Genomic DNA, 27,312 nt, shown 5'->3' with positions numbered 1-27,312 from the left:
TTGCGTGTCGCTTCGCGTTGAATTTTCGTTGATGTTAAGCCTAACGTAAACTTTTCAAAATAATAATTGTGGCTATTGTATCGTTAAAAATTATTTCTTTATTTTGTACAAACAAAATAAATATATTGAAAAATATAAAAACCAAAAAAAAATATACTTTAGAAGTTGATCTAGTATCAAAAACGTTCGATTCAGCACCACACACAGTCCTCAGAAAAACACCACACAAAAGTGCCAGTGCTGCCAGCTAAAACACACACACCAACAAAAAAAAAATATTGGAGTAGCCCAAGATATAGCCAAAGATTGCAGCGCCACAACACTAGCAAAAATTTGAATTTGCTGACTGGAATTCTTTCGGATAACCAGCTTTCGGATAAACGATGCTCTACTGTATTTTCCAATGTTTAGTGGTGTTTCATGAAATTTATTTTATGAGAATATGCTTTGTTCTTTAATTTCTGACTATAAGGGAACTTTCTGCCACTATTATCATTTATCAGATAGTCATATAATCGTTGACAGAAAGTTGTGCATCAAAAAGGTGATGCTGAAATCAAATGAAATTTTTAGTCTGAACTTAATAACAAGACAGTAAGTGATTACAATATCATAGTAAAGGGATAATTTCCTATGGAACAATATACAATTTAAGGGAATCTTGTAGAACTTGCTCTTGTCTGGATATATGTAGTGATATGATTAGATATAGAAGTATACAGGCATTGTATGCTATCCAGTGACAACTTTTCTCACAGATGCTGCAACTTCCAATCTCTCATACTCATAGATGGCCAAAGTTAGCATCCTACTTAGTCCCACCTGATCCTATGAATGCTTCATGTGTACAGTCCAATCCAAAATGCTGAACAGCATTTTGAATTGGACTGTACAACTTCTCCATAGATAGCTGTCTTATTCAATATAGATTGACTATAGTGCCAGAAATGTCAAATGCAAAGTGCAGTGATAGAAAGAAATATTCATCTGTTTTAATGAAAGAGGAGGGAGGAATATGGCTGAAGATGGGACGAGCATGCAGCTTTAACTGATATGATTAAGAGATAACAGCATCCAGATGCAGTTAAAAAAAATTTAAAAGTTTTACATAAGAATCTACTTACTAATAAGTGATTAATGGGGAAAATGATATCTGTTGAAAGTAACAATACAGTAATTAATAATAATAGTAAATATTATATATCTTGATGGATTTATCTATAGAATGAAATACCTGGAAAATGCATGCACATGTAACAAGATAATTATATAGCTATATAATTAATTTAAAAGCCTTTGTTAGTATTTGTAGAAACTGCAAATATCTTTTATAATGTTTTGGAGATGGACAAAGATTTGATGCATATTTGGATAGGATTGATAGAATAAGTCAAACACAACACTTGAGTGATCTGCCAAAGGGATGACTACTGGGAAAACTTTCTATAAGAAATTGCCACTATTTAGCTGTTATGTGTGTAAAGAAAACCCAGAGAACTACAAGGTCAGTCCATCAATTGGGCATGAATTTACAACCAGTGGTGAAGTGGCTTCCGGGAAATTGTGAATTTTCTGGTAGCCACTTCACCACTGGGCCATTTGCTTAGTGATCTTTTATTATTTTAATATACATTATATTTCACTTGGAAAAAATAGCAAGCAAGATAAAAGTGCTGTCTGTTGTATTAAATTAAAAGGTAGCTCTAATTAATTAAAATGCCTCAATGTCCTTTTCTTACTAAATTATTAATTTTCGTCTATAAACAAGCATTCACTATTATCAGGACTTATTATACTGGCTTAACAGACAATACAATTTCACAGAAAACAATTTTTATTTAATATTTAATATACCTGTATAATAAGCCCTGATAATAGTGAATTCTTGTTTATAGACACAAATTTTTAATTTAAAAAGTAGCTCTTTTCTAATTCAAATCATAAGCTGCCATGATATGGCTCATATGAACAGACATCTGGCTCTTGGCAAATGCACAGTCTATTGAAATTTGAAAATGACTTCAATTCAGACTTGTCAGTTTGCATGGGTCATTCCAAGATGGTCCATATAGACTGCAGCAATGTGCATTTTGTAACTTCTAATTTAAAAATAATTGAAATTTTTTAAACAAAATTTTATTGCAATGCTCTTTAACACAGTTACTGTGCAATACATATTATCACTTAGTATTTCTGATAAATATTGTTTAAACAAATTGCAGAATGGCAATGATGATAATTGTTGAAAGACAGAATATATTAGTACAACATAGGAGTTGTTTCATTTTGTTAAAAACTTTTTGACAGAAAAACTTTTAGTTCCTCTAACAAGTTTCTTTCCCCGTTGCCAAGGGAATGATAGCTTAGCAATCATCCAAAACATTCAGTGCTTGACATGTGTAATTCATGCAAATTGTGACTACTGCTGGAAAACCACATTTCCTGTAAACCTAGACAGCATTTTGGATGGGACTGTACAACAGATCTAGAAACTGGGCAGATCAAGGAATTATGGCAACATGACAGACATTTATGGAAAGATCCTAATTGTGTATGCCCATCTATTTTCCAGTAAGTTTAAAGCAAACTGTCTGGAAAATATACATTTGTAGGTTTATCACAAAAGTCAACACAAGAGTGCAGAATTTTCTGAAAATACCATTGTGCCATTAGTGTCCTTCAAACCATTACTGGAGATGATTGAAAACTCACAAGATGGCTCTTGATCATCTTGCCACAATGGAGGCAGCGTCACTCTGCCACTCATCAGTAAAGGTAGGATTACCTTTACTGTTGAGTGGCTTACCAGTGGTCCTCCAAAATGTGGTGGTTGTTTTCAGACAGAACTAGGATTTGTTGCTAAAGACAATATGCTACCAGTCTGTAGCAGTGCATATTTTTCTGTCATGTTACCAATACAAACAAAACCAACTATGTTAGAGTTGGGAGCTAATGGCAGGATGCATGGCTGTTGTCATGCATGCAAATTAGTTGTTTTAGCATTGTGAAATTAAGATTGTTATTTTTTTTCTCAGATTTATTTTAAGGATATTGATTATTCTATCTATGGTTTTTCTAAGTAATTTTGATTTTTGCAAGATTCTTTAATCTGTTCTTTAATCTTTATATAAATATTTTTTTCTTTTCCATTGTAACATTCAGTTGCNAATATATATGTAAAACATGAATTAATATTTAATAACAGCAAAAATCTGTAAAAATAATATAATTTTCAACTTAAAAACCTTTTAATGCAGTAGTATATATAACTTTATTCTGTTTTTGTTCATTTTAAATGATCATCTTCAGGAAAAACATTCTAATAAGAACAAATGCTTAACCATTTTTTCTTATTAGAATGTTTTTCCTGAGGAAGATCATTTAAAATGAGCAAAAACATTAGAATATACTGCATTGAAAGGTTTTTGAGTGAGTATTTTGTAAAAATGCAGTTTAGAAAGGAGTAAATAATAATTTTCAATTTTAATTTAAATGAAAATTTACTTTAAAGAAATAATAAATACAGTAATTTATTTAATCACTTAATCTAGATTGCTTATCTCTTTATATTCATATGAAATAAAGCAAGTATAATAATTTAGAATGTATAGTTTTATATAATATCATTAAAATGCTTATTATATCAAATGTATATATGTACAAATATAGCCATGAATTATCACTTGTTAATGATTTCATTGTGCGTGTCACTAACGGAGAGCTCAGTTGCTTCCCGTCACTAAATTATTTTCTAACATTAATAATTTAAAGCAGAGAAACCTCGTTAAGTCGAAGTTATAACAGTGAATTTAAAGTTTTTCTATTAACTTGAAATAATTCATTTAAAAATTTTTTTATAATGGTTTATCTATTTGCAAAACTTATGTTGATTTAGAAATTCATATAACAAAAGTTCTTTTTTTTTCCTTGTTTACTTTTTTTTAATTCAATACTGAAGAGCAAGAATAAGCATGCATAGTTAAATTTTGAGAGATTATTTATTTATATATTGGTTTTTGATACTATTCAAAGAAAAAGAGAGAGAGAGAGAAAGAATAGAAAAAAGAGAGCGAGCTCTCTGCTAGTACACGTACAATTTAGTCCATTTTATGATAGCCCAGAAGGGCGTTTTTCCTTATACCTTTTTAGCGTGGTCCATCTTGCTGCCAAGTTGAATGTTGTGGCAGAGGTACAGAAAACAGCTCCAGCCAAGACATTGAACAAGAATTGACTCAGCGAACCAGTGTATGTCTTTAAAGTTTTTGATAATACATAATAGAAGACTCTTCGAAAATTGGGTTTGATTAATAATTGATTAATTAAACACATTTTTTTTCTTGAAGCTATTTCTCTCTCTAATTCTTTATTATAAAAAATCGACATAACGAGGTTTCAAAAAAAAATATTTTTAATATTAAATTTTAATTATGCAGAATTTATTTAATATCATGNGATTTGAACCGCTGCGATAAAACGATAAGGTTTGAAATAGTTAAGCTAATTTTTTAATATAATAATAGAAACCTTTCATGGCACGACCAAAGAATTACGCCACTGTGGATGAACGTAAAGCTGCTGCTGCTTTAAACATGCCTCATAGGAATTTGTAATACTGCTAAAACGCCCACTAGGGGGCGTCCCGGGCTACTAGTATATAATAAACTACCATAATGTAGCAAAACTAATTACAAGAACTTGCAGTATTCAATTTTATAAACCAAGTTTCAAAAATATATTTACTTATAGTTAGTCACTAGTACAGTCAATAACATATTATAGACACAGCCAATGAATCAATTGCGATTAATTGATAGATCAGGGAATAATTTTTGATCAGTTGCAGATAATATGGTTGTTTATAATGCAAAAAACATTTTAACTTCAATAGAAATATTAATTCCATATTTTTCACAAAGAAATTAACTATTGATATACAGTAGTTTGGTAATGTGCTCTATGAGATAACGCCGGCTGGGGACACAGCCGGCGTTGTAATAACCGTCGATGGTTATATAGTATATGCATCTGCACGGTAAGCNATTGTTTTAATAAATAGAATTAGGTCTAAGTAAAAAAATTAATTTTTATAATTTTTAACTAATTTTAAAAAAAGCTGAAAATTAGTTTAATCTATTTGTAAATTATTTTTGTTATTTTAGTCAAAGATCAAATATTTTTTAAAAAATGTAATATTGATAATAACCTATCTATACAATTCTTTTACATAATGTTTGAGGTCACCCATTAACTTTTGACCTTCCTCCCTGTTTTGTACACTGATGTACTTTTGTCAAACTCCCTCCCTTTAATTACATGTACTGTACAATAGTTTAGTTTATGGACCCTTCTGTCATTGTAGAAATGACAATATATTTTCAGAACTTTATTAACTGATAATTTATTCACTTGACTTGTAAGTAGGCTTATAAAAAGAAATTTGTAGGTCAGTAATACTACTACAACAGTCCATGTTGACAATTCCTCGATTGCCCTTAAACTGTACATGTAATTAATGGATGACCCCTTATTCACAGATCTGTTTGTTTATTTATTTTTTAGGAGTTATATCATGCAATGTGTTCTATTTTTATATAAGAAATAATACCATGTCAGCAGATTTAATGTAATTTATATCTCTTAAAAGTACTAAGTACTTAGTGTAATAAATTAAATAGTAATAATTATAGAAGTGTTTTATAAGTGTAGGAAATATAAAATTAATAGTAAAACACTTTTTAAAAATTTTAATAACTGAAAATGTTCATTTTGGAGATTTGATTGTAAAGTTTAAAATTTTATAACATAATAAGTTTTCTATACTTAAGGCCAGGACTGTTTTTCAGTTGGAATGCACTAGTATGCTGTACTGGCAAATGGCATAAAAAGCTTCACTAGTCAGTATGTAATCTGGCAGTTTCTCAGTAAAAAAATTCTATATGTTCAGGCAAGAAGTCTGCTGACTGGCACAACAAAAATAATTGACAAACTGCCACTCTGTTGGCCACAAATGCCCTGAACTGATTGGAAAGCAAATGGGTGGGAACCTCTTTCATCAATGGCTATCTTTTGATGAATGGACAATACTATCTGCTAATTGTCTATTCCTATTTCATTTTTGTCAAGAAATGAGATACGGAGATATGCTAACGATGATATTTAAAAAGTAAAGGTAAAGACATGAGTACTAAAAGACCATCATTTAGTAACTTGATACTAAATCTGAAACAAGTAGGGAAGATAGTGCAGATGGACCTTTGAATATATCCTCAGAAAGAGTGCATGGATAAATAGTTTAATTTGAAAGACTGAATTCCTAAATTCTTTGTTTTGCTTGCTAGTCCATTTAGATAAACTAATGCAAGAGCAAAAAAACACTCTTTTAGATAATTTCCTTGACCTTCAATGAAAGATCTTGTAAGTACCCAAATTTAAGCCTGAAACTATAAATAAAAAAATGCAGTGCTAAAAATACAGCTACATTTTTGGAAAATATCATCTCTAAGTTGATTATCATAATTTGTTAATTTCATATTCAAAAAATACCATTTTATGCTCATCTTATTTACATATCTATAAAATATTTTTAATATAAAAGTATGTGTTTTTCTATTTAATTATTTTAGTTTATAAAGTTTGTCCTAAAATAGCTATGCCAATCTTATCCCTTTGGTTCTAGAAGTTTGAAACATTGTTGATCTAAAAACTATACTATTGAATTTAAACTCTAAAGATCAAAATGTTGTAAATTTAAAATTTCAAATAATTATATTTGTTATTGTTTTAAAGGATTTTTAATCTTAAATTGAACAAATTATTTAGTAGTTATACTTGAAACATCTAATCTATTAAGTTCAGAATTTATACTTAAAATAACTATCATTACTCATGATTAAATAAAGCCTCTGATATGTAACTTGCTCATTTTTGTTTTTTTAATGATTCTTATTGAAAACATTCAGGTGTTGAATTAAATAATTCCTAAAACATTGCTTATATTTAATCCTGTCAACAATTTTAATAGATTAGGTCTTGTTTATTTTTTCATTACATAGACCTATGAATACATACAAACTTAATTTTTTTAAAACGTTCAGNAAGTTTTTGATAATACATAATAGAAGACTCTTCGAAAATTGGGTTTGATTAATAATTGATTAATTAAACACATTTTTTTTCTTGAAGCTATTTCTCTCTCTAATTCTTTATTATAAAAAATCGACATAACGAGGTTTCAAAAAAAAATATTTTTAATATTAAATTTTAATTATGCAGAATTTATTTAATATCATGACTATTATTAGAAATGTGATATGCAGTTTATGAATCATTTAATAATAATTTGAATTTTTTAAAGTTATAAATTTATATACATATTATTTAAAATCATTATTTTCTAATGAAATTTAATTTTTAAGTATACTATTTAAATTTTAAAAGATGATAATTTATTTAATGTAATTTTGTGGACTCTTAATTTATCTATGAAAAATGAAAATTATAGTTTACATTGTTTCCATGTAATCAAAGAAGTTTCATATTGATATGCCTGATAAAAAAACAGTTTGTAGCATATTTATATGAACATAAGGTGATTTTCTTATTTTTCCAATGATAGAAAGAAATATTTTTGACTGATAATAATAAGAGAAATTATAAAAACTATTAAACATTACATTTATATAAAATATGGAATCTAAATTTACTAACTGCATAAATATAAATTAGTACTAGTTAGAAACATTGTGATCTTTTATAATTGTTTTTAATAATTCAAAAAACACTATTAAAATAGTTAAAATCAAAGATTCTCTAACTTTTTAAGATATTTTTGAATTTGATAAACACTAGTGAGGATGAGTGATATGACTATTTTTCCCTAGGTAAAAATTGTTGAAACATCAATATTTCATATTTTGATAGTTTTTCTGATTATAACAGCACAAAGATTTAATGTCAAAGCATTTTAATACATTATTCTTTTACATGAATCCATAATTTTTTTTTAACTAATGTTATTTTATGTATATAGTATAATCACAAATTAATAAATGATTACAATATTAGCATAATTTATCAATGATTGTTGCAGTAAAAACACCTGATAATTAACTTGTTTAATTTTTTTTTTATCAAAATTTAACTTTTTAGTGTAATTTAAACATAATATAAAGGATTACTAATTAATTTAATTAACTCAAATGTTTAAATTATCATCATCAATGACTAATATCAAATGATTGCCGGATTAGTTTGAGCTATATTCCTGCTACTATTAATAATTAAATGCCATTGGGATTATGGATGTTTATATTTGACAATCATTGAACATTGTTAATTAGAGAAATATTGTTTGTACCAAGATAAAAAAAATCATTTCTATCATAGAGCTATTTGAGTTTACATATATTTTTTTGTTTTTTTATACATGCCTTATAAAAATCCCAACATTTGAGGAATCTATTAGAAAGTCTTTATTTTGTTTCAAAAGATATCTTTATATATTTTTATGAATAAAAATAATTAGACTTCATTATAATTAGATTATTAATTTAAGTTTTTTTTTTTTAAATCAATCTTGTAACAAAAAAAATACTGCCTTTTGATTTAATGAAATATAAAATTTCTTGTTTATAATGCATAATCATTTATAATCTCTTAGATATGTAGATTTGCAGTTCATACATAACTTGAATAAAATTCAAATAAAAATAATAAATGGCTGCTTTTCAGAAGTTTAGTATTAATTTATTTTTAAATATTTTCAAGAAATTATAATTTTCAGCTTAAAATTGATAGAACTGCGAATTAATACTTTAATAATTCTATTAAAAGAGCATTGTGAATGAAAACATGCTATTTTAATAGATTTATTAGAAGGTAAATTTTTTTGTTTATTTGGAACTTTTTGGAATTTAAAATGATTTTTTAAATATATATATATATATATGTAAAACATGAATTAATATTTAATAACAGCAAAAATCTGTAAAAATAATATAATTTTCAACTTAAAAACCTTTTAATGCAGTAGTATATATAACTTTATTCTGTTTTTGTTCATTTTAAATGATCATCTTCAGGAAAAACATTCTAATAAGAACAAATGCTTAACCATTTTTTCTTATTAGAATGTTTTTCCTGAGGAAGATCATTTAAAATGAGCAAAAACATTAGAATATACTGCATTGAAAGGTTTTTGAGTGAGTATTTTGTAAAAATGCAGTTTAGAAAGGAGTAAATAATAATTTTCAATTTTAATTTAAATGAAAATTTACTTTAAAGAAATAATAAATACAGTAATTTATTTAATCACTTAATCTAGATTGCTTATCTCTTTATATTCATATGAAATAAAGCAAGTATAATAATTTAGAATGTATAGTTTTATATAATATCATTAAAATGCTTATTATATCAAATGTATATATGTACAAATATAGCCATGAATTATCACTTGTTAATGATTTCATTGTGCGTGTCACTAACGGAGAGCTCAGTTGCTTCCCGTCACTAAATTATTTTCTAACATTAATAATTTAAAGCAGAGAAACCTCGTTAAGTCGAAGTTATAACAGTGAATTTAAAGTTTTTCTATTAACTTGAAATAATTCATTTAAAAATTTTTTTATAATGGTTTATCTATTTGCAAAACTTATGTTGATTTAGAAATTCATATAACAAAAGTTCTTTTTTTTTCCTTGTTTACTTTTTTTTAATTCAATACTGAAGAGCAAGAATAAGCATGCATAGTTAAATTTTGAGAGATTATTTATTTATATATTGGTTTTTGATACTATTCAAAGAAAAAGAGAGAGAGAGAAAGAATAGAAAAAAGAGAGCGAGCTCTCTGCTAGTACACGTACAATTTAGTCCATTTTATGATAGCCCAGAAGGGCGTTTTTCCTTATACCTTTTTAGCGTGGTCCATCTTGCTGCCAAGTTGAATGTTGTGGCAGAGGTACAGAAAACAGCTCCAGCCAAGACATTGAACAAGAATTGACTCAGCGAACCAGTGTATGTCTTTAAAGTTTTTGATAATACATAATAGAAGACTCTTCGAAAATTGGGTTTGATTAATAATTGATTAATTAAACACATTTTTTTTCTTGAAGCTATTTCTCTCTCTAATTCTTTATTATAAAAAATCGACATAACGAGGTTTCAAAAAAAAATATTTTTAATATTAAATTTTAATTATGCAGAATTTATTTAATATCATGACTATTATTAGAAATGTGATATGCAGTTTATGAATCATTTAATAATAATTTGAATTTTTTAAAGTTATAAATTTATATACATATTATTTAAAATCATTATTTTCTAATGAAATTTAATTTTTAAGTATACTATTTAAATTTTAAAAGATGATAATTTATTTAATGTAATTTTGTGGACTCTTAATTTATCTATGAAAAATGAAAATTATAGTTTACATTGTTTCCATGTAATCAAAGAAGTTTCATATTGATATGCCTGATAAAAAGACAGTTTGAAGCATATTTATATGAACATAAGGTGATTTTCTTATTTTTCCAATGATAGAAAGAAATATTTTTGACTGATATAATAAGAGAAATTATAAAAACTATTAAACATTACATTTATATAAAATATGGAATCTAAATTTACTAACTGCATAAATATAAATTAGTACTAGTTAGAAACATTGTGATCTTTTATAATTGTTTTTAATAATTCAAAAAACACTATTAAAATAGTTAAAATCAAAGATTCTCTAACTTTTTAAGATATTTTTGAATTTGATAAACACTAGTGAGGATGAGTGATATGACTATTTTTCCCTAGGTAAAAATTGTTGAAACATCAATATTTCATATTTCGATAGTTTTTCTGATTATAACAGCACAAAGATTTAATGTCAAAGCATTTTAATACATTATTCTTTTACATGAATCCATAATTTTTTTTTACTAATGTTATTTTATGTATATAGTATAATCATATAAATTAATAAATGATTACAATATTAGCATAATTTATCAATGATTGTTGCAGTAAAAACACCTGATAATTAACTTGTTTAATTTTTTTTATCAAAATTTAACTTTTTAGTGTAATTTAAACATAATATAAAGGATTACTAATTAATTTAATTAACTCAAATGTTTAAATTATCATCATCAATGACTAATATCAAATGATTCACAGACTTTGTATTTTAGGCTCAAATGTAAGATGAATTTCTTTCTTAAACAAAAATGATACTTGGAAAAATGAGACTCCTTTCCTTATATTTTAATTAATTAAGAAAATTTAAATATAATTAATTTAAAATAAAGTTTAAATATTTTAATGTTTTATTAAAATATTTAAATTTTATTATTTTGTAGTATTTTTATTCAGAAAAGATGTATTTAGTAAGACATATTATTGAGAGTGTTAAAAGTNATTTTTTAGCTATGTCACATTTTTATTGTATTTAAATATTGTTAAATCATCAAAATGTATGAATTTCCAATAATTCTGCAATTTCCTCAATCTGACATTGTTCTGGTTCCACATACGTCACATTACTGAGATTGTACTGTATTAAGAAATTTAAGACATTTTTAAATATTAATATTTTCAAATTGCATTTAAATACTCAATTCTTGAAAAATTCCAAATGAATATTTTGTTATTTATAGATAAGAAATAAATACATATTAGCTTGCTACTGTTTAAATTTAAATTTTCTGTCTGTAGCAGTGCATATTTTTCTGTCATGTTACCAATACAAACAAAACCAACTATGTTAGAGTTGGGAGCTAATGGCAGGATGCATGGCTGTTGTCATGCATGCAAATTAGTTGTTTTAGCATTGTGAAATTAAGATTGTTATTTTTTTTCTCAGATTTATTTTAAGGATATTGATTATTCTATCTATGGTTTTTCTAAGTAATTTTGATTTTTGCAAGATTCTTTAATCTGTTGTGCTATATATAAATATTTTTTTCTTTTCCATTGTAACATTCAGTTGCGATTTGAAGTTGATGAAACTCAATAGAATATATGGATTTTACTTCTTACTGTTAAAAGTTAAAATTTGATATAAACTATTCAAGAAATAGAATATATTTAATACAAAAAAACAAAAACATTAAAATCCATAACATAACAGTATAATGAATTCCAATTATTTCTCTTGATGATGATCACAAACATTTGTGATTACAATCAAGGTATTTCTATGGTTGATTTTTAAGTTTGATTCAAAATGATGCATTTACATTCAGTACTCCAAATTCAACCTGTAACTTGATTTATATATTTTTATTGTAATTTGAATTTAAATTATAAAGCACACTTAATTATTATTAATAGTCACATAAATTATGTTTATGCACTTTAGTATATTTTTATTTTGAAGATATTTTCTAAAATTCAATATATATAACTATCAATAATAGTTCTGTAAAATTAGATATAATTATATATAAACCACAACAAATTATATAATACATGTTTATGTATATGTAAGACAATGTATATATTGCTCTCAAATGAATCATGATTTTCCAGCTACTATATATATGAAATAAATATGCATTCACAAGAAGCATTTATATGCACATTTTAGAAAATTGATAACAATATTCAATATAATTATTAACTTTCTGTAAATAGAAAAATATATTTCAAAAAATGATGATCAAATATAAATTCAATAAAAATATTTGTATGTTTAAAATGAGAAATTACTGTAATAAAATTATTAAACTGAAAATTAAAATTACTTTATATTGTTTTAATAAATAGAATTAGGTCTAAGTAAAAAAATTAATTTTTATAATTTTTAACTAATTTTAAAAAAAGCTGAAAATTAGTTTAATCTATTTGTAAATTATTTTTGTTATTTTAGTCAAAGATCAAATATTTTTTAAAAAATGTAATATTGATAATAACCTATCTATACAATTCTTTTACATAATGTTTGAGGTCACCCATTAACTTTTGACCTTCCTCCCTGTTTTGTACACTGATGTACTTTTGTCAAACTCCCTCCCTTTAATTACATGTACTGTACAATAGTTTAGTTTATGGACCCTTCTGTCATTGTAGAAATGACAATATATTTTCAGAACTTTATTAACTGATAATTTATTCACTTGACTTGTAAGTAGGCTTATAAAAAGAAATTTGTAGGTCAGTAATACTACTACAACAGTCCATGTTGACAATTCCTCGATTGCCCTTAAACTGTACATGTAATTAATGGATGACCCCTTATTCACAGATCTGTTTGTTTATTTATTTTTTAGGAGTTATATCATGCAATGTGTTCTATTTTTATATAAGAAATAATACCATGTCAGCAGATTTAATGTAATTTATATCTCTTAAAAGTACTAAGTACTTAGTGTAATAAATTAAATAGTAATAATTATAGAAGTGTTTTATAAGTGTAGGAAATATAAAATTAATAGTAAAACACTTTTAAAAAATTTTAATAACTGAAAATGTTCATTTTGGAGATTTGATTGTAAAGTTTAAAATTTTATAACATAATAAGTTTTCTATACTTAAGGCCAGGACTGTTTTTCAGTTGGAATGCACTAGTATGCTGTACTGGCAAATGGCATAAAAAGCTTCACTAGTCAGTATGTAATCTGGCAGTTTCTCAGTAAAAAAATTCTATATGTTCAGGCAAGAAGTCTGCTGACTGGCACAACAAAAATAATTGACAAACTGCCACTCTGTTGGCCACAAATGCCCTGAACTGATTGGAAAGCAAATGGGTGGGAACCTCTTTCATCAATGGCTATCTTTTGATGAATGGACAATACTATCTGCTAATTGTCTATTCCTATTTCATTTTTGTCAAGAAATGAGATACGGAGATATGCTAACGATGATATTTAAAAAGTAAAGGTAAAGACATGAGTACTAAAAGACCATCATTTAGTAACTTGATACTAAATCTGAAACAAGTAGGGAAGATAGTGCAGATGGACCTTTGAATATATCCTCAGAAAGAGTGCATGGATAAATAGTTTAATTTGAAAGACTGAATTCCTAAATTCTTTGTTTTGCTTGCTAGTCCATTTAGATAAACTAATGCAAGAGCAAAAAAACACTCTTTTAGATAATTTCCTTGACCTTCAATGAAAGATCTTGTAAGTACCCAAATTTAAGCCTGAAACTATAAATAAAAAAATGCAGTGCTAAAAATACAGCAACATTTTTGGAAAATATCATCTCTAAGTTGATTATCATAATTTGTTAATTTCATATTCAAAAAATACCATTTTATGCTCATCTTATTTACATATCTATAAAATATTTTTAATATAAAAGTATGTGTTTTTCTATTTAATTATTTTAGTTTATAAAGTTTGTCCTAAAATAGCTATGCCAATCTTATCCCTTTGGTTCTAGAAGTTTGAAACATTGTTGATCTAAAAACTATACTATTGAATTTAAACTCTAAAGATCAAAATGTTGTAAATTTAAAATTTCAAATAATTATATTTGTTATTGTTTTAAAGGATTTTTAATCTTAAATTGAACAAATTATTTAGTAGTTATACTTGAAACATCTAATCTATTAAGTTCAGAATTTATACTTAAAATAACTATCATTACTCATGATTAAATAAAGCCTCTGATATGTAACTTGCTCATTTTTGTTTTTTTAATGATTCTTATTGAAAACATTCAGGTGTTGAATTAAATAATTCCTAAAACATTGCTTATATTTAATCCTGTCAACAATTTTAATAGATTAGGTCTTGTTTATTTTTTCATTACATAGACCTATGAATACATACAAACTTAATTTTTTTAAAACGTTCAGAAAAAACTTTAATAATTAAAATAAAAATCATTTTAAAATTTTAAGCAGACATGCATGATATACAAATTTTAGTTTAATATATAACTCCTAAAATAATAAATCAGCAAGATACACTTGATAGTAAGTTTAATTTTATTCTTTTAAACAAAATTTTTCATTAAAATTATTGAATTTTATATAATACATTAAATGTTAATATTTAGATAGATTATTTTCGTAAGATATTAAGTTTAACAATGATGTTAATGAAAGTAATGATATAGTATTAGAAAATTAAATATATTAAAACTTTGAAATAAAATTTTAAGATTATGAATATCAAAAAAATCAAAAAACAGCACACTTATAAACTGGAAATGTATAACTAATTAATCAATACCTAAATGCAATTTTCAGCACATAATAAGCCTTCCAACAGTAAATTTGTGTTTATTATGTGCTGAAAATCGCATTTAGGGGTCGATTATTTAGTTAATTTGATTATGAATATAACTTTAATTAATAAATAAATAATAATCTCTAGTTTATGATAATGTATATCTATTTTTATATTTTGTTAAGTGAAATGAACAATAAATAAATTTATGAAATAGGCTTAATTTTTTATTCTAATTAAATACAAATTTATTGATTTTCATTATAAATTATTGTAGGAGAAGAAACTAAGCTCAGGTTCTCTTGGAAGTGCAGATATAGCAAAACCAAAACAGGTAACTGTAACACATCCAGGAACAAATAAAGCAAAACCCACCTCAAAAAAGAAAGGTTCTATCCAAGCAGATTTGGTGAGTTTATTTGTATTCAAAATTTCAAAAATTATGATTTCGTTTTATCTTAATAAATTTTAAATTTCTGTTATATTACAATTTTAATTTGTTCTTTTAAAACTGTATATTAATTGCTTTACAAAATTTCTCATAAATGGTCTACAAATTTTATTTCACATANCCTCAAAAAAGAAAGGTTCTATCCAAGCAGATTTGGTGAGTTTATTTGTATTCAAAATTTCAAAAATTATGATTTCGTTTTATCTTAATAAATTTTAAATTTCTGTTATATTACAATTTTAATTTGTTCTTTTAAAACTGTATATTAATTGCTTTACAAAATTTCTCATAAATGGTCTACAAATTTTATTTCACATGATTCCTAAATTATAAATAAGGCTTACAATTTTATAATATTAGAATAAAGTTGAAAGTTTATTGATATCACATATAATGAATATAGAGACTTCAAAAGAAATAATGAATTTTTGATTTGCAAAATTGTGCATCCATTATCAACTTGGAAAATCAGTGTTATATTTAGTATAAACAATAAATCATAAATACATTATAGGTTATTCTTATTTTATGCCAATTGACAATAATACTGGTTTGAAATTTTCCTCAAAATATCTCAAGGAAGTTTTTCTAGAATGTGGAAATATTTTTTTGCAAAAACTAAATGCAAATATCAAATAATTAGCAAATTTGATAGAACACTTAGATACACGAAGAGAGAAGGTAACAAACAGTGATGAATCATAGTGTGTTGTAAAGGTAATAACTACTGACATGCTTAAACGATTTCTTGCTAATGTCATTGATAGAAAGAAGATTGTTGTAAAATGGACCCTCATTGGGAATGAAGTGACTTTGTAAAGAGGAGTTTAAATAAAGCCTTAGCACATTATGAAATTCTCTAGGTAAGGAAAGAAAGGAATGGCAAACAAACAACTTTGGATTTATATTTTACGAAAGTGCATGATCCTCCATCTAGCTTGTTATTAATTAATAGACAACTCAACATCACAGAACTAAAGTTGTGTCCAGCAGCTCTACTGTATGAGGGGAATATATAAAAATTGTATTATGGATTTTGGCTATAAATAAATAAGTTATTTTTTTCCTGATTTTATTTATCACCTTCAACAGGAAAACATCACCAACATAAAATGAGGGAAGCCTGTATATTAGACAAAGTGAAAAGAAATAATTGTATTTGACTATAAGTTTTTGATTATATTGACGATGAAACTTTTAAAAATCAAATATACTTCATATAGTAGATGAAATTGTATTATTTGCAATTTTGACTTATTTATGCTATTTCTATGATTATAATCATGATTTCATTATTCTCACATCAATAATGTGCATAAATTTTAAAAAATAAGAATATGATCTGATGTTTCTACTAACTGTAAATTGTTATCTTTCTTTTAATGATTTTTATTTATTGCTTATGGCCAGTAATGACAAAATACAGAGCTTTCGTTTACTCTCATTTTTAATCATCAAACTTAATATTTCCACAACTTTGACTCCCAACATTTTCACTGGTGAGTCAGTTTGTGACTCATTGAAATTTGACATTACAACTATCAATACGCTGTATCTGGTATACAAGAATATGAGATTAAAAATACAAATACTGTATGACATAGTGGCCAACAATCTAACCAAAATTGGGGTGCCCTCCATTGGATAAAGATTAAGCTGTGTGTCGCTTGAGTGAGTATAAACTTACCAAATTGGTTTTGCATAGTCATAACCTCATTGAAAGATAGTTAGGTTTGAAGGACATGAGTCGTATCATGGCTACCAGGTGAGCATATACAATTTTGTTTTACACCCAGAGCAATTGTGAACAAGTTTTCACTTTTCCAAAAAAAGGGAGCTGAAATTGCAAAAATTAACATATAAATATGAGAACTTAGCCAAAAATTTTCAAAAATTTAGTACAAAATAGGTGTGAAAGAAAATTGTAGAATAATTGGTACATTGGTTCCACATACAGATCATTACAAGCCCAGTTACGAGATCACAAGTATGACATGGCAAAAGGAAACATCAATATGGCCCTGGCCCGATATGCCACCGAGCCGGAATTTCTTCCTTATGGGTGGAGGCTACCCTAATACACAGGTATTCATATAAGAACGTTAGAGGTTGCAGAAATTACAGGGCCAACATAAGAGGAGCATGCATCAACACTGATTACATTCCCATACCAAATATATGGAAGTGTTATTTAGACTCTTAAAGGAATATATGTTGCTTAATATACGTCACAGCCATTGTTTGAACTGATTTTAAAATATTTTAAAAAATTACATTTACAATGTGGCAACATTCTATAAATAGAACAGTTATTTTCTTTTGACTTTTCCTGATGAAGGCCAATAAATGAGTGGCTGAAAGCATTTGAATGTTGAATTTGGGTGTTTTGCTGGAAATTTGATGTTTATGTGAGAGTATGTATATATCATTTCAGTTTACTGTTGTGGTTTTTGTGTGTGAAAGAAAACTTTTTGAATGTGGGACAATGAAAAAATCTGGTTGCCCTGAGTTTTATTTATAAGTATGTACCAGTGCTATACTTCTTAAAATTTGTAATATCTGCAATATATTTCAACTTGTAATGTTGTACAAAGTACACAATAAATGCATTTTTTGAAACTGACTGATATGGCTCGTGGATTATTTAACTTGATTCACATTTACAAACCTAATGAGTCACAATGACTCACAAAATTTTTAGGTTAGTGAATACTCTGAAAATACCAAAACATTATACATTTAATTATTGTAATGAATTATACAAAATACAATATTTATAGACAATCTGTATTTAACATAGAAATGAATATCATTGTATTATAACAAGAATTATTATAGGACTGTTATAAAATTTTAGTTTATTTCTTTTTATGATGTATTGCATATGTATTTACGACTATGTATATAAGTTACCTATTGGAATTTGTAAATCAAATCACTATAATACATTACAGTACAATCTCAATAATCTATTCATTTGCTGCTTTGACACATCTAATAATCTGACAATACTCAACCTCTGACATTACTGTTGCCAATTTGTAAACAAGCTTTCCACTAGTTCAAATGCCAGTTCCTACCGATTCACCACACTGATTATCTGTATTGACACTATGCACAAATGTTTTAGTCATTAGTTAAATGCTAATTATGGAATAAAACTCAAGTTGGATTCCATGCTGTCAAATTTATTTGTGCTCAATTTTTTAGCTATGTCACATTTTTATTGTATTTAAATATTGTTAAATCATCAAAATGTATGAATTTCCAATAATTCTGCAATTTCCTTAATCTGACATTGTTCTGGTTCCACATACGTCACATTACTGAGATTGTACTGTATTAAGAAATTTAAGACATTTTTAAATATTAATATTTTCAAATTGCATTTAAATACTCAATTCTTGAAAAATTCCAAATGAATATTTTGTTATTTATAGATAAGAAATAAATACATATTAGCTTGCTACTGTTTAAATTTAAATTTTCTAAATTATCATTGCTATATATTGTAATCAATACGTGATTTATTTGAATATATAATGAACTTTTGAATTTATGCTTTTAACTTTTGTTCTAATCAAACTGTCTTCATTAGACTTTTGTTTTATCAGTTAATAAAATAATATGAATAAAACAGTTATTTTTCTTTAATTTAGAATGAAATGCAAGCTGCATACAAATAATAATTTTATAAGAAGTCAAATTAAGTATTTTAGAAGTTAAATTAATTAATTAAAATATCTATAACCATAAGGTAGATAATAGGAAGGGCTTATCACACCAATGACAAAGGGCACAAATGCTCAAAAATCAAAGTAAAAAATTTAATAAAACAAATAGGGTTGTACAATAAGATGATTACATAAGTATAAAAACCGTAAAAATCCAAAATGCATTTCGGACTATTTTCCAATGGAAAAATAGTCCCTCATCAGTTGGTAATAGCGACATTACTCCTGTCCACATTGATATGCTTACTGTTTGTACAGTCATGTCGACGGTTTCATCTTTATATTGTATAGCTTTAGGCATATTTTTTAGTTTAATTTTAAATTTAATATTTTTTCACTTTGTATAATTTTAAGTATACTAAGACCTGTCGCTATTACCAACTGATGAGGGACTATTTTTCCATTGGAAAATAGTCCGAAATGCATTTTGGATTTTTACGGTTTTTATACTTATGTAATCATCTTATTGTACAACCCTATTTGTTTTATTAAATTTTTTACTTTGATTTTTGAGTGTTTGTGCCCTTTGTCATTGGTGTGATAAGCCCTTCCTATTATCTACCTTATGGTTATAGATATTTTAATTAATTAATTTAATTATACTAAGGGCTAAAAGCAATTTTCTGCAATATTTTAGAAGTGTTTAAATTTAAAACAAATTAAAATTGAATATGTATTAAAAAAGAATATAATAACTAAATTCTAATTTTAATAATTTAATATGGACATTATGTACTGTACAGTATACTGTGTATTACTATACAGTTTTTCATTATATTCTTTGAAAGAATTTTGAAAACACTCTTCAATTGTTTAATCAGTTGTAATATTCAGATACAGTAAAACCTGCCAAAGAAAAAGAAATTTTTCAAAACAGTGTGATTTATGTTAATTCTTACTATAAGCCTGAAATCTGTCCAACATGGAAATGGTAGTTCAGTACAAAGAATTAACTTAACCTGGATAGAGTGGAAAATTAAAATTTCATTTGTAGATTTTGTAGACTAATAAATAAAATTGTCTCTAGTATAACAATCACTGCATATCATAATAAACTATATTCCAAGAATAATTTTGAACTTGTCAGAGAAATGAAGATCATGTGATAAGGGGACATACAAGCAGAAGGTCTTTGTTGGAATTAATTAGGAACAGAATCAAATACTTTTAAGAATCAAGAACATTCAAGAATTGAATGAATTTCTGAGGGTAGACTTCTTGAAAAGCAACAAATGTAATTCATGAAAATGATGAAAATAAGGTAATACATTCTGTTGGTCAGTTTGCCTCATGAGAGTAGTTATTAACTAACTAGTACTGACTATTAAAAAAAATGTTGGTTAACATGTTGATAATTAAATGATTAATTACAGTATTAAAATTACTGGGAAAGCCAAAACACAATAAACTGGTCTTATAGTAATGTGATAAGAATTTCCAACAGCAGAGCAATGCACTAGTTTTGAAACTTTAATTGGCTTATTTCAGCTCATATGACATCTAATTTGAATACATAGCAAAAGTTTTTGCAATAGAATTTTTTCATTTGAATATTCCCATCCTTAGTTTGAATTTTTTTGGATTAATTTATATTAAGCCTAGTAATAAAATTTCTTTATGTATGTAAAAGTATTTACTACAAAAAATGAATGTAACTGAGTGACATTAATCAGGTACAGTTTAAACATATAAAAAGAAAAAAATACTAAAATCTGTTCAAAACACAGAAATCTGACAAAATAAAAAAAAATTCAATACTGTATGATTCTAGTTCACAAGGTTTTACTTCATAACTTTCTTCAAATAGAATTAAAATTTTAAATGTTGTTAAGAAGTTATTTTGTAAGAGCACACAATATACTGTAATTACTTGCATATAAGACAAGGTTTTTGTTCATTTTTCACTGCTTCAAAAACCTAAGTTGTCCTATACGTGCGAGCAAAGAATTCTTTGTGTTTTTGCAATAATTTTTGTGAACCATGTATTTGAATTTTTTGCCGGATGCTCACTCTCTGGTGTTTAAAAAAAAAGTATTTTATCTGGGTTGTTGCAATCATTCTTGTGTATTGTCAGGGGTAAAGATGAATAGCAATAGGAAAAGCAAAGTTCTTGAATTGAATTCCAAATTGAAATTCTAAAATTGCATGGGAGCCCGATATGAGTTTTAATCCATTCCCATGTGAAAACAGATGATTATTTGGAAATTAAAATTTGGAGAAAATCATAAGTGTAATCGACAGAGAGTGGATTCAACTGTTAAGAATTAGCAATAAAAAAAAATAAAAGGTTTCCGATTGTCCAGCTCTACATTAACAAATTATGTTGTCGATTTTACAAGATTTTTCCTTAGTTTAAAATGCCATTAATTTTTGCAAGACAATGTGTGCATTTATGTGCATTTGATATCTTATTTGTGATTAAACAAAATAAAATTAGAATTGTATTAATAAATCTAATTTTCTTTATCGTGATCTTTAAAGTCACACCTTGAGATCGTCTTATACGTGAGTAAATATGGTATATAGTTTACTACAGGTTATTCTGTATATTATTTCTAGAGTTTCATAAAAATACAAAAAAGTATTATATATATATATTTTTTAATTTATTATTCTACAATACTTAGAAGTATTGTATTTTGATTTGTGAATTTATAAATTTAAATAAATATTTTTCTTTGAATAACTGAACAAACTATTATACATTTTAAATAAACATCGTAAGTATTAAAATTTAATTATTAAATATTTAATCAGGATATAGCCAAAGAATTTAATCGCTGTAAAGAAGAAAGTTCCAAAAGATTGGATTTGAGCAAATCAAGTGTAAGTACAAGTTATTATTTAAAGTAAATATTTAATGCAATTCCAAAAATATTTTGAAAATGCTTTAAAATTATTTTTTACCAGTGTTAATTAAAATAGTAAAAAGAAATATTCATAAATTGAAGTTAATATTGAATTTACTATTTACCATGGAATGCATATTCTTTAATTACTGTATTTACTCAAATCTAACACACACCTTAACTTTTATTTATTCTTCCATAGAGTTTTTTTGAAAATACTTTACTTGACATAAATTTGTCTCAAATTGTCTAAGTTATATATGAGCCATTTACAAGCCGAATCGATTAACTCCACATTTCGAATTTATTTAAATTTTAGCGTGAAAGCACTTGATATACTTGTAACTTTTTATATTCATAAGTTTTCCCAATAATAAGAATCAATATCACTTAATGACAAAATTTTATTGGCCATCAAAAAAAAATATTATTTATTTCAGAAGCCAATCTAAGTAACTCCATACTGTAACATTAATCTGCCAGTGCACACTGCGATTGCAATGTGCGCTGACCAGTGCTTTGTAGATAATGGTAAATTATTTAATGTCATCTCATCACAAAACATAAGTAAAAGAAATTAGTTAGTTACTTCTGTGGCAGTTGGACTGTAAGTATACTTGTGGAGTATTGTGTGACCCTACGGTCACACAATACTCCACATTGTGTGACCGTAGGGTCGGTGTCTCTTTGACACCCCGTCAGGATGTGACACTACCGAGTCTCGCAGGACTCGGAAATCGCGACTTTACATCACACGAGCGGTAGCGTACGAGGTTTGGACCCAGAATGGAGAAAAAGGAGAGAGAAACGGAAGAAAGTGCACTCGAGAAGTTTAAACATAAACAACTGTTTATTTATATGTAAGCTATGTTAGTTATACATAATCTAAATTAGATTTACAACAGTGAATAAAATGCTAACATAAACTACATGAATCGTGGTAGGTAATTGATCATTTTCTACCGGTTTCGCGTTTAGTTTACGAGAGAGAGAGAGAGAGAGAGCATACAATAGTGCGCAGGCAGGATAAATACCTTAGGTTGTATTGTTGATCAAGTACCAGCACAAAAAAAGGTTCAACAGTTCCTTTCACTTGAGTAGGTGTTGAGGTTTTCTAGTCTTGTAGGCGAGGAGGCGGTGTTGGTTGATGTTCAGGAATCTCAGCAGGAGGTAAACGACCGGCGCGCACACACACACACCAATAATAACTTCCACACCCTTACTCATCGTGCCTGTCCCTTTTATATCAAGTCCTCTTTTTCGAACCTTTCCCCGATTTCGTCAACGATGACGATCTTCTTGGGCCAATGAGGTGACGGGTGACACAGAAATGTACTCATCTCAACAAGGAACCCAACTCATGGGAATCGAGGTTTTTATCAATTTATTTTCCCCTTTTCCTTTTTTTAGTTTTCTGTTTTCTCGTTCCGTCTTTATAAAGTTTATTAAACAAAAAAATTTTAGTTTATAACACAAAATTTCTGATCCTCACAATTGAACGATTGTTTTAATTTTGGCAACAATTGTTTGTAGAAAAAAGAAAACCCATTATATCAAGATGGATAAAACTAAAAATAATTTTTTTCATTTCTCCTATTAAACATGATTCTTATAAAAATTTAAGAACAAATTGACATGATGGGACACAAATACAGCTGACAAAGAAGACATCATTTATGTTGCTGAATAATCAATTTAAACAAAATTATTATTATTTTGTTTAAATTAACCATTAACTGTTAACCATTGTAACAGTAACAGAATAGTTATTAAAATTTTATTGCAAAAATGAATAATAAGAAATGTGCACTAATGTGAAGACTGAATTTGATGTTATATTTTTCACTTGCCAAATCAATTAACTCCTTCAATCACATCAAAATCATAATAATAATAACGATTATAGCATATCTATGCCATCTTATACATTTTATATGTGTTTAAATAAAGCCACATCTACATTAATACATTCTACAATGTTTATTTGAATTTATATTTTACAAGGAATTTTAAAAAAGAACATATATTACTTTGTCACTTTTCTCCACTTTTTGTTTTATGGAGTTAATCGATTTAGCAAGTGAGCAGCACATATATCACTGTCTTCTGTGATATCAGTCAGAAACATCATCACTTTCCTTATTAGACTCTTCTTAATCAACATTGGAAATGCAACATTTTTGAAGTGTAAGGAACCAAGTCCGAGCTTTATTTTTATTTTACTTTTACTTTTGCTTTTATTATATTTTTGTTTGGGGCTTATGTTTAGTTAGGACAAAGGTTTCCTCACCCATCACCCTAACGTTCAAAAAAACGAGAAGATAAGAGATTAACCGACTCACTGACAACGAAACGACAGCGCCATAGCTAGCACTCGCACTCACGTGCACGCCCGAGCGGCAGAATTGTAAGTCCGCACTGAAGGGGGGCACCCCATAGACTTTTTAGGGACTTGTATAACCTTAAAACGAAACATCCCGATAATTGTTACAGAAATGCTGTAAAAGGTTAACAATGTATTGTCGAGAAATAAGCTACCAGATAACGAAGAGAAAACAAGAATGTTACGTGTAGATATGTAAATGAGGGGAGTGTCTCAATTGGAAACTGTGACGTCACCTCAGACTATAAGTACAGTAGCTCAAGTGAAGACAGAGGAGGTGAGCTCCTGAACCGAAAGCGTTGGTCTGCTGGTAGCAGTGAACAAGGTGTCGAATAGGAAATCCTAGTAGGAGATTGAAGGTTCGATTTTGGTGATTTGGAAATAGGAAAGTCTTGAGTAGAAGAAAAGGTTCCGAGTATTAATTGAGGTGACGGTTAGGATTGATAGTTATAAGAGAATTTGTATCTAAGTTAAGAATTGGATTTTGTTTTGTCGGAATTCCAAGGGGAATAGTTCTAAGTTAGAATAAGACTTAAGTTTGTCGGGTTGATTTGTGATTTGATTTTTGATTAATAAATTTGTTGTTTGTTTATAAATCTTGTACATAGTATTGGTTAAACTTGATTAAACATTTATTATTGAGATTTTTTTGTGACTAACTTTGTCCTTAATTTATTTCGGTGCACGCTAAAAGTCCAGGCCTGGCAACTAACAAATGCGAACCCGCGTAAAGTACCCGTTAGGTCCCAGCTCTAAGAAAAATATCGTTGTAGAGCAACAAATTAAAAATAGTACTTTACAACTGGCGCCCGAACAGGGACCGTTAGGTTAAGAGTAGGATTGTTTTTTTTTTCTTTAGTAGACTTAGATTGGATTTAGAGGAGTAACACCTCTGAAGTAAAAAGGAGAGAAATGGAGGAAAGTGCACCTGTGACCTGACAAGAATTTACTCAGTTACAACAGCAGTTGTCCATGCTGCTACAGCAAGTCTCCACTTTAACAACTGCAGTGACTCAGCTAACATCAACTGTCACTTTGGGAACTGTAGAGCCTACAACACCAAACGTTACTGGTGCTGTAGGACCCAAAACATCCACTCCACGACCGGAAGTGCCTACCACTACGAATGCTTCTATGGTCTGGCTTCAGACTGCTCCGCCGCCGCCAGCCATCCAGTTTAATGGTAGGTCAGAATTAACCGCTCAGGATTTTTTACAAGACATTGAACAACACTTCTGGGTAAACCAAGTTCCGGAAGCTAGATGGGTGGATACCGTCGCTAGTTGTCTTCGCGATAGTCCAGCACTATGGTGGAAACATAATGGACGCAACCGAGTAGGTAATAATTGGCTTTTGTTCAAACGATCTTTTTTAGAAATCTACACTCCACTAGCAGACGAAGTAGCAGTCGCTAAGGAATTATTTAGTCGGCATTATACTGGCAATAATAATGTTGAACAGTTCATCTGGACCACAGTTCAGCTTTATCACACGTGGAGACCGTTGGCCCGAGACGAGGAAATAATTCAATGTGTCATCTCCCAGATGCATTTGTCGCTCCGGGAATATTTAGAAAATCGCCGTTCATATTCGCTGAATGAACTGGTGTGCACGGCAAAGGAATACGAATTCCGAAGGCAGGAACGAAGGGCTCCAGATAAAGTAAGTTTTGTTAAGGAAGAGAGGAAGGCAAAACCTCAATTCGAGCCGAGAAAGTCTGCGTCGGCCCAACCAAACCTCACCTGTTACACTTGTGGGGAGAGGGGACATTTTGCACGCTACTGTCCCAAGACGAAGAAACAGACTGGTCAAACTACTCCTAAAAGCCCAGAAAGAAAAATAATCTGGCGGAAGACGAAGGGAACTGGAACGAAGAAATCGGGAAACTAAAAGGGAGACAGAGAGAAAAGTTGTAAAGTACTATATTTAGCTTGTTGCTCTACAACGAATTTTTCTTAAAGAGCTGGGACCTAACGGGTACTTTACGCGGGTTCGCATTTATTAGTTGCCAAACCTGGACTTTTAGCGTGCACCAAAATAAATTAAGGACAAAGTTAGTCACAAAAACTCTCAATAACAAATGTTTAATCAAGTCTAACAAATACTATGTACAAGATTTATAAACAAACAACAAATTTATTAAATAAAAATCAAATCACAATCAACCCGACAAACTTAAGTCTTATTCTAACTTAGAACTATTCCCCTTGGAATTCCGACAAACAAAATCCAATTCTTAACTTAGTTACAAATTCTCTTATAACTATCAATCCTAACCGTCACCTCAATTAATACTCGGAACCTTTTCTTCTACTCAAGACTTTCCTATTTTCAAATCATCAAAATCGAACCTTCAATCTCCTACTAGGATTTCCTATTCGACACCTTGTTCACTGCTACCAGCAGACCAACGCTTTCGGTTCAGGAGCTCACCTCCTCTGTCTTCACTTGAGCTACTGTACTTATAGTCTGAGGTGACGTCACAGTTTCCAATTGAGACACTCCCCTCATTTACATATCTACACGTAACATTCTTGTTTTCTCTTCGTTATCTGGTAGCTTATTTCTCGACAATACATTGTTAACCTTTTACAGCATTTCTGTAACAATTATCGGGATGTTTCGTTTTAAGGTTATACAAGTCCCTAAAAAGTCTATGGGGTGCCCCCCTTCAGTGCGGACTTACAATTCTGCCGCTCGGGCGTGCACGTGAGTGCGA

General features: G+C 28.0%; 1 protein-coding gene across 1 annotated transcript in view; it reads left to right on the top strand.

Moving 5' to 3' along the window:
- The window catches only part of LOC111619536 (leucine-rich repeat protein soc-2 homolog), a 52,412-nt gene that overhangs the window by 7,748 nt on the left and 17,352 nt on the right, over positions 1-27,312 (top strand). Inside the window, exons 2-3 of the mRNA XM_023361275.1 lie at positions 15,454-15,585; positions 22,119-22,187. Of these exons, the coding sequence (XP_023217043.1) occupies positions 15,454-15,585; positions 22,119-22,187 (201 nt within the window). The remainder of the gene's footprint in view (positions 1-15,453; positions 15,586-22,118; positions 22,188-27,312) is intronic.

The sequence above is a fragment of the Centruroides sculpturatus genome, unplaced genomic scaffold (genome assembly GCF_000671375.1).
Source record: "Centruroides sculpturatus isolate CEXI.00-Female unplaced genomic scaffold, Cexi_2.0 scaffold179, whole genome shotgun sequence".
Taxonomy (NCBI): domain Eukaryota; kingdom Metazoa; phylum Arthropoda; class Arachnida; order Scorpiones; family Buthidae; genus Centruroides; species Centruroides sculpturatus.
This window is presented reverse-complemented; position numbering and strand designations above follow the sequence as displayed.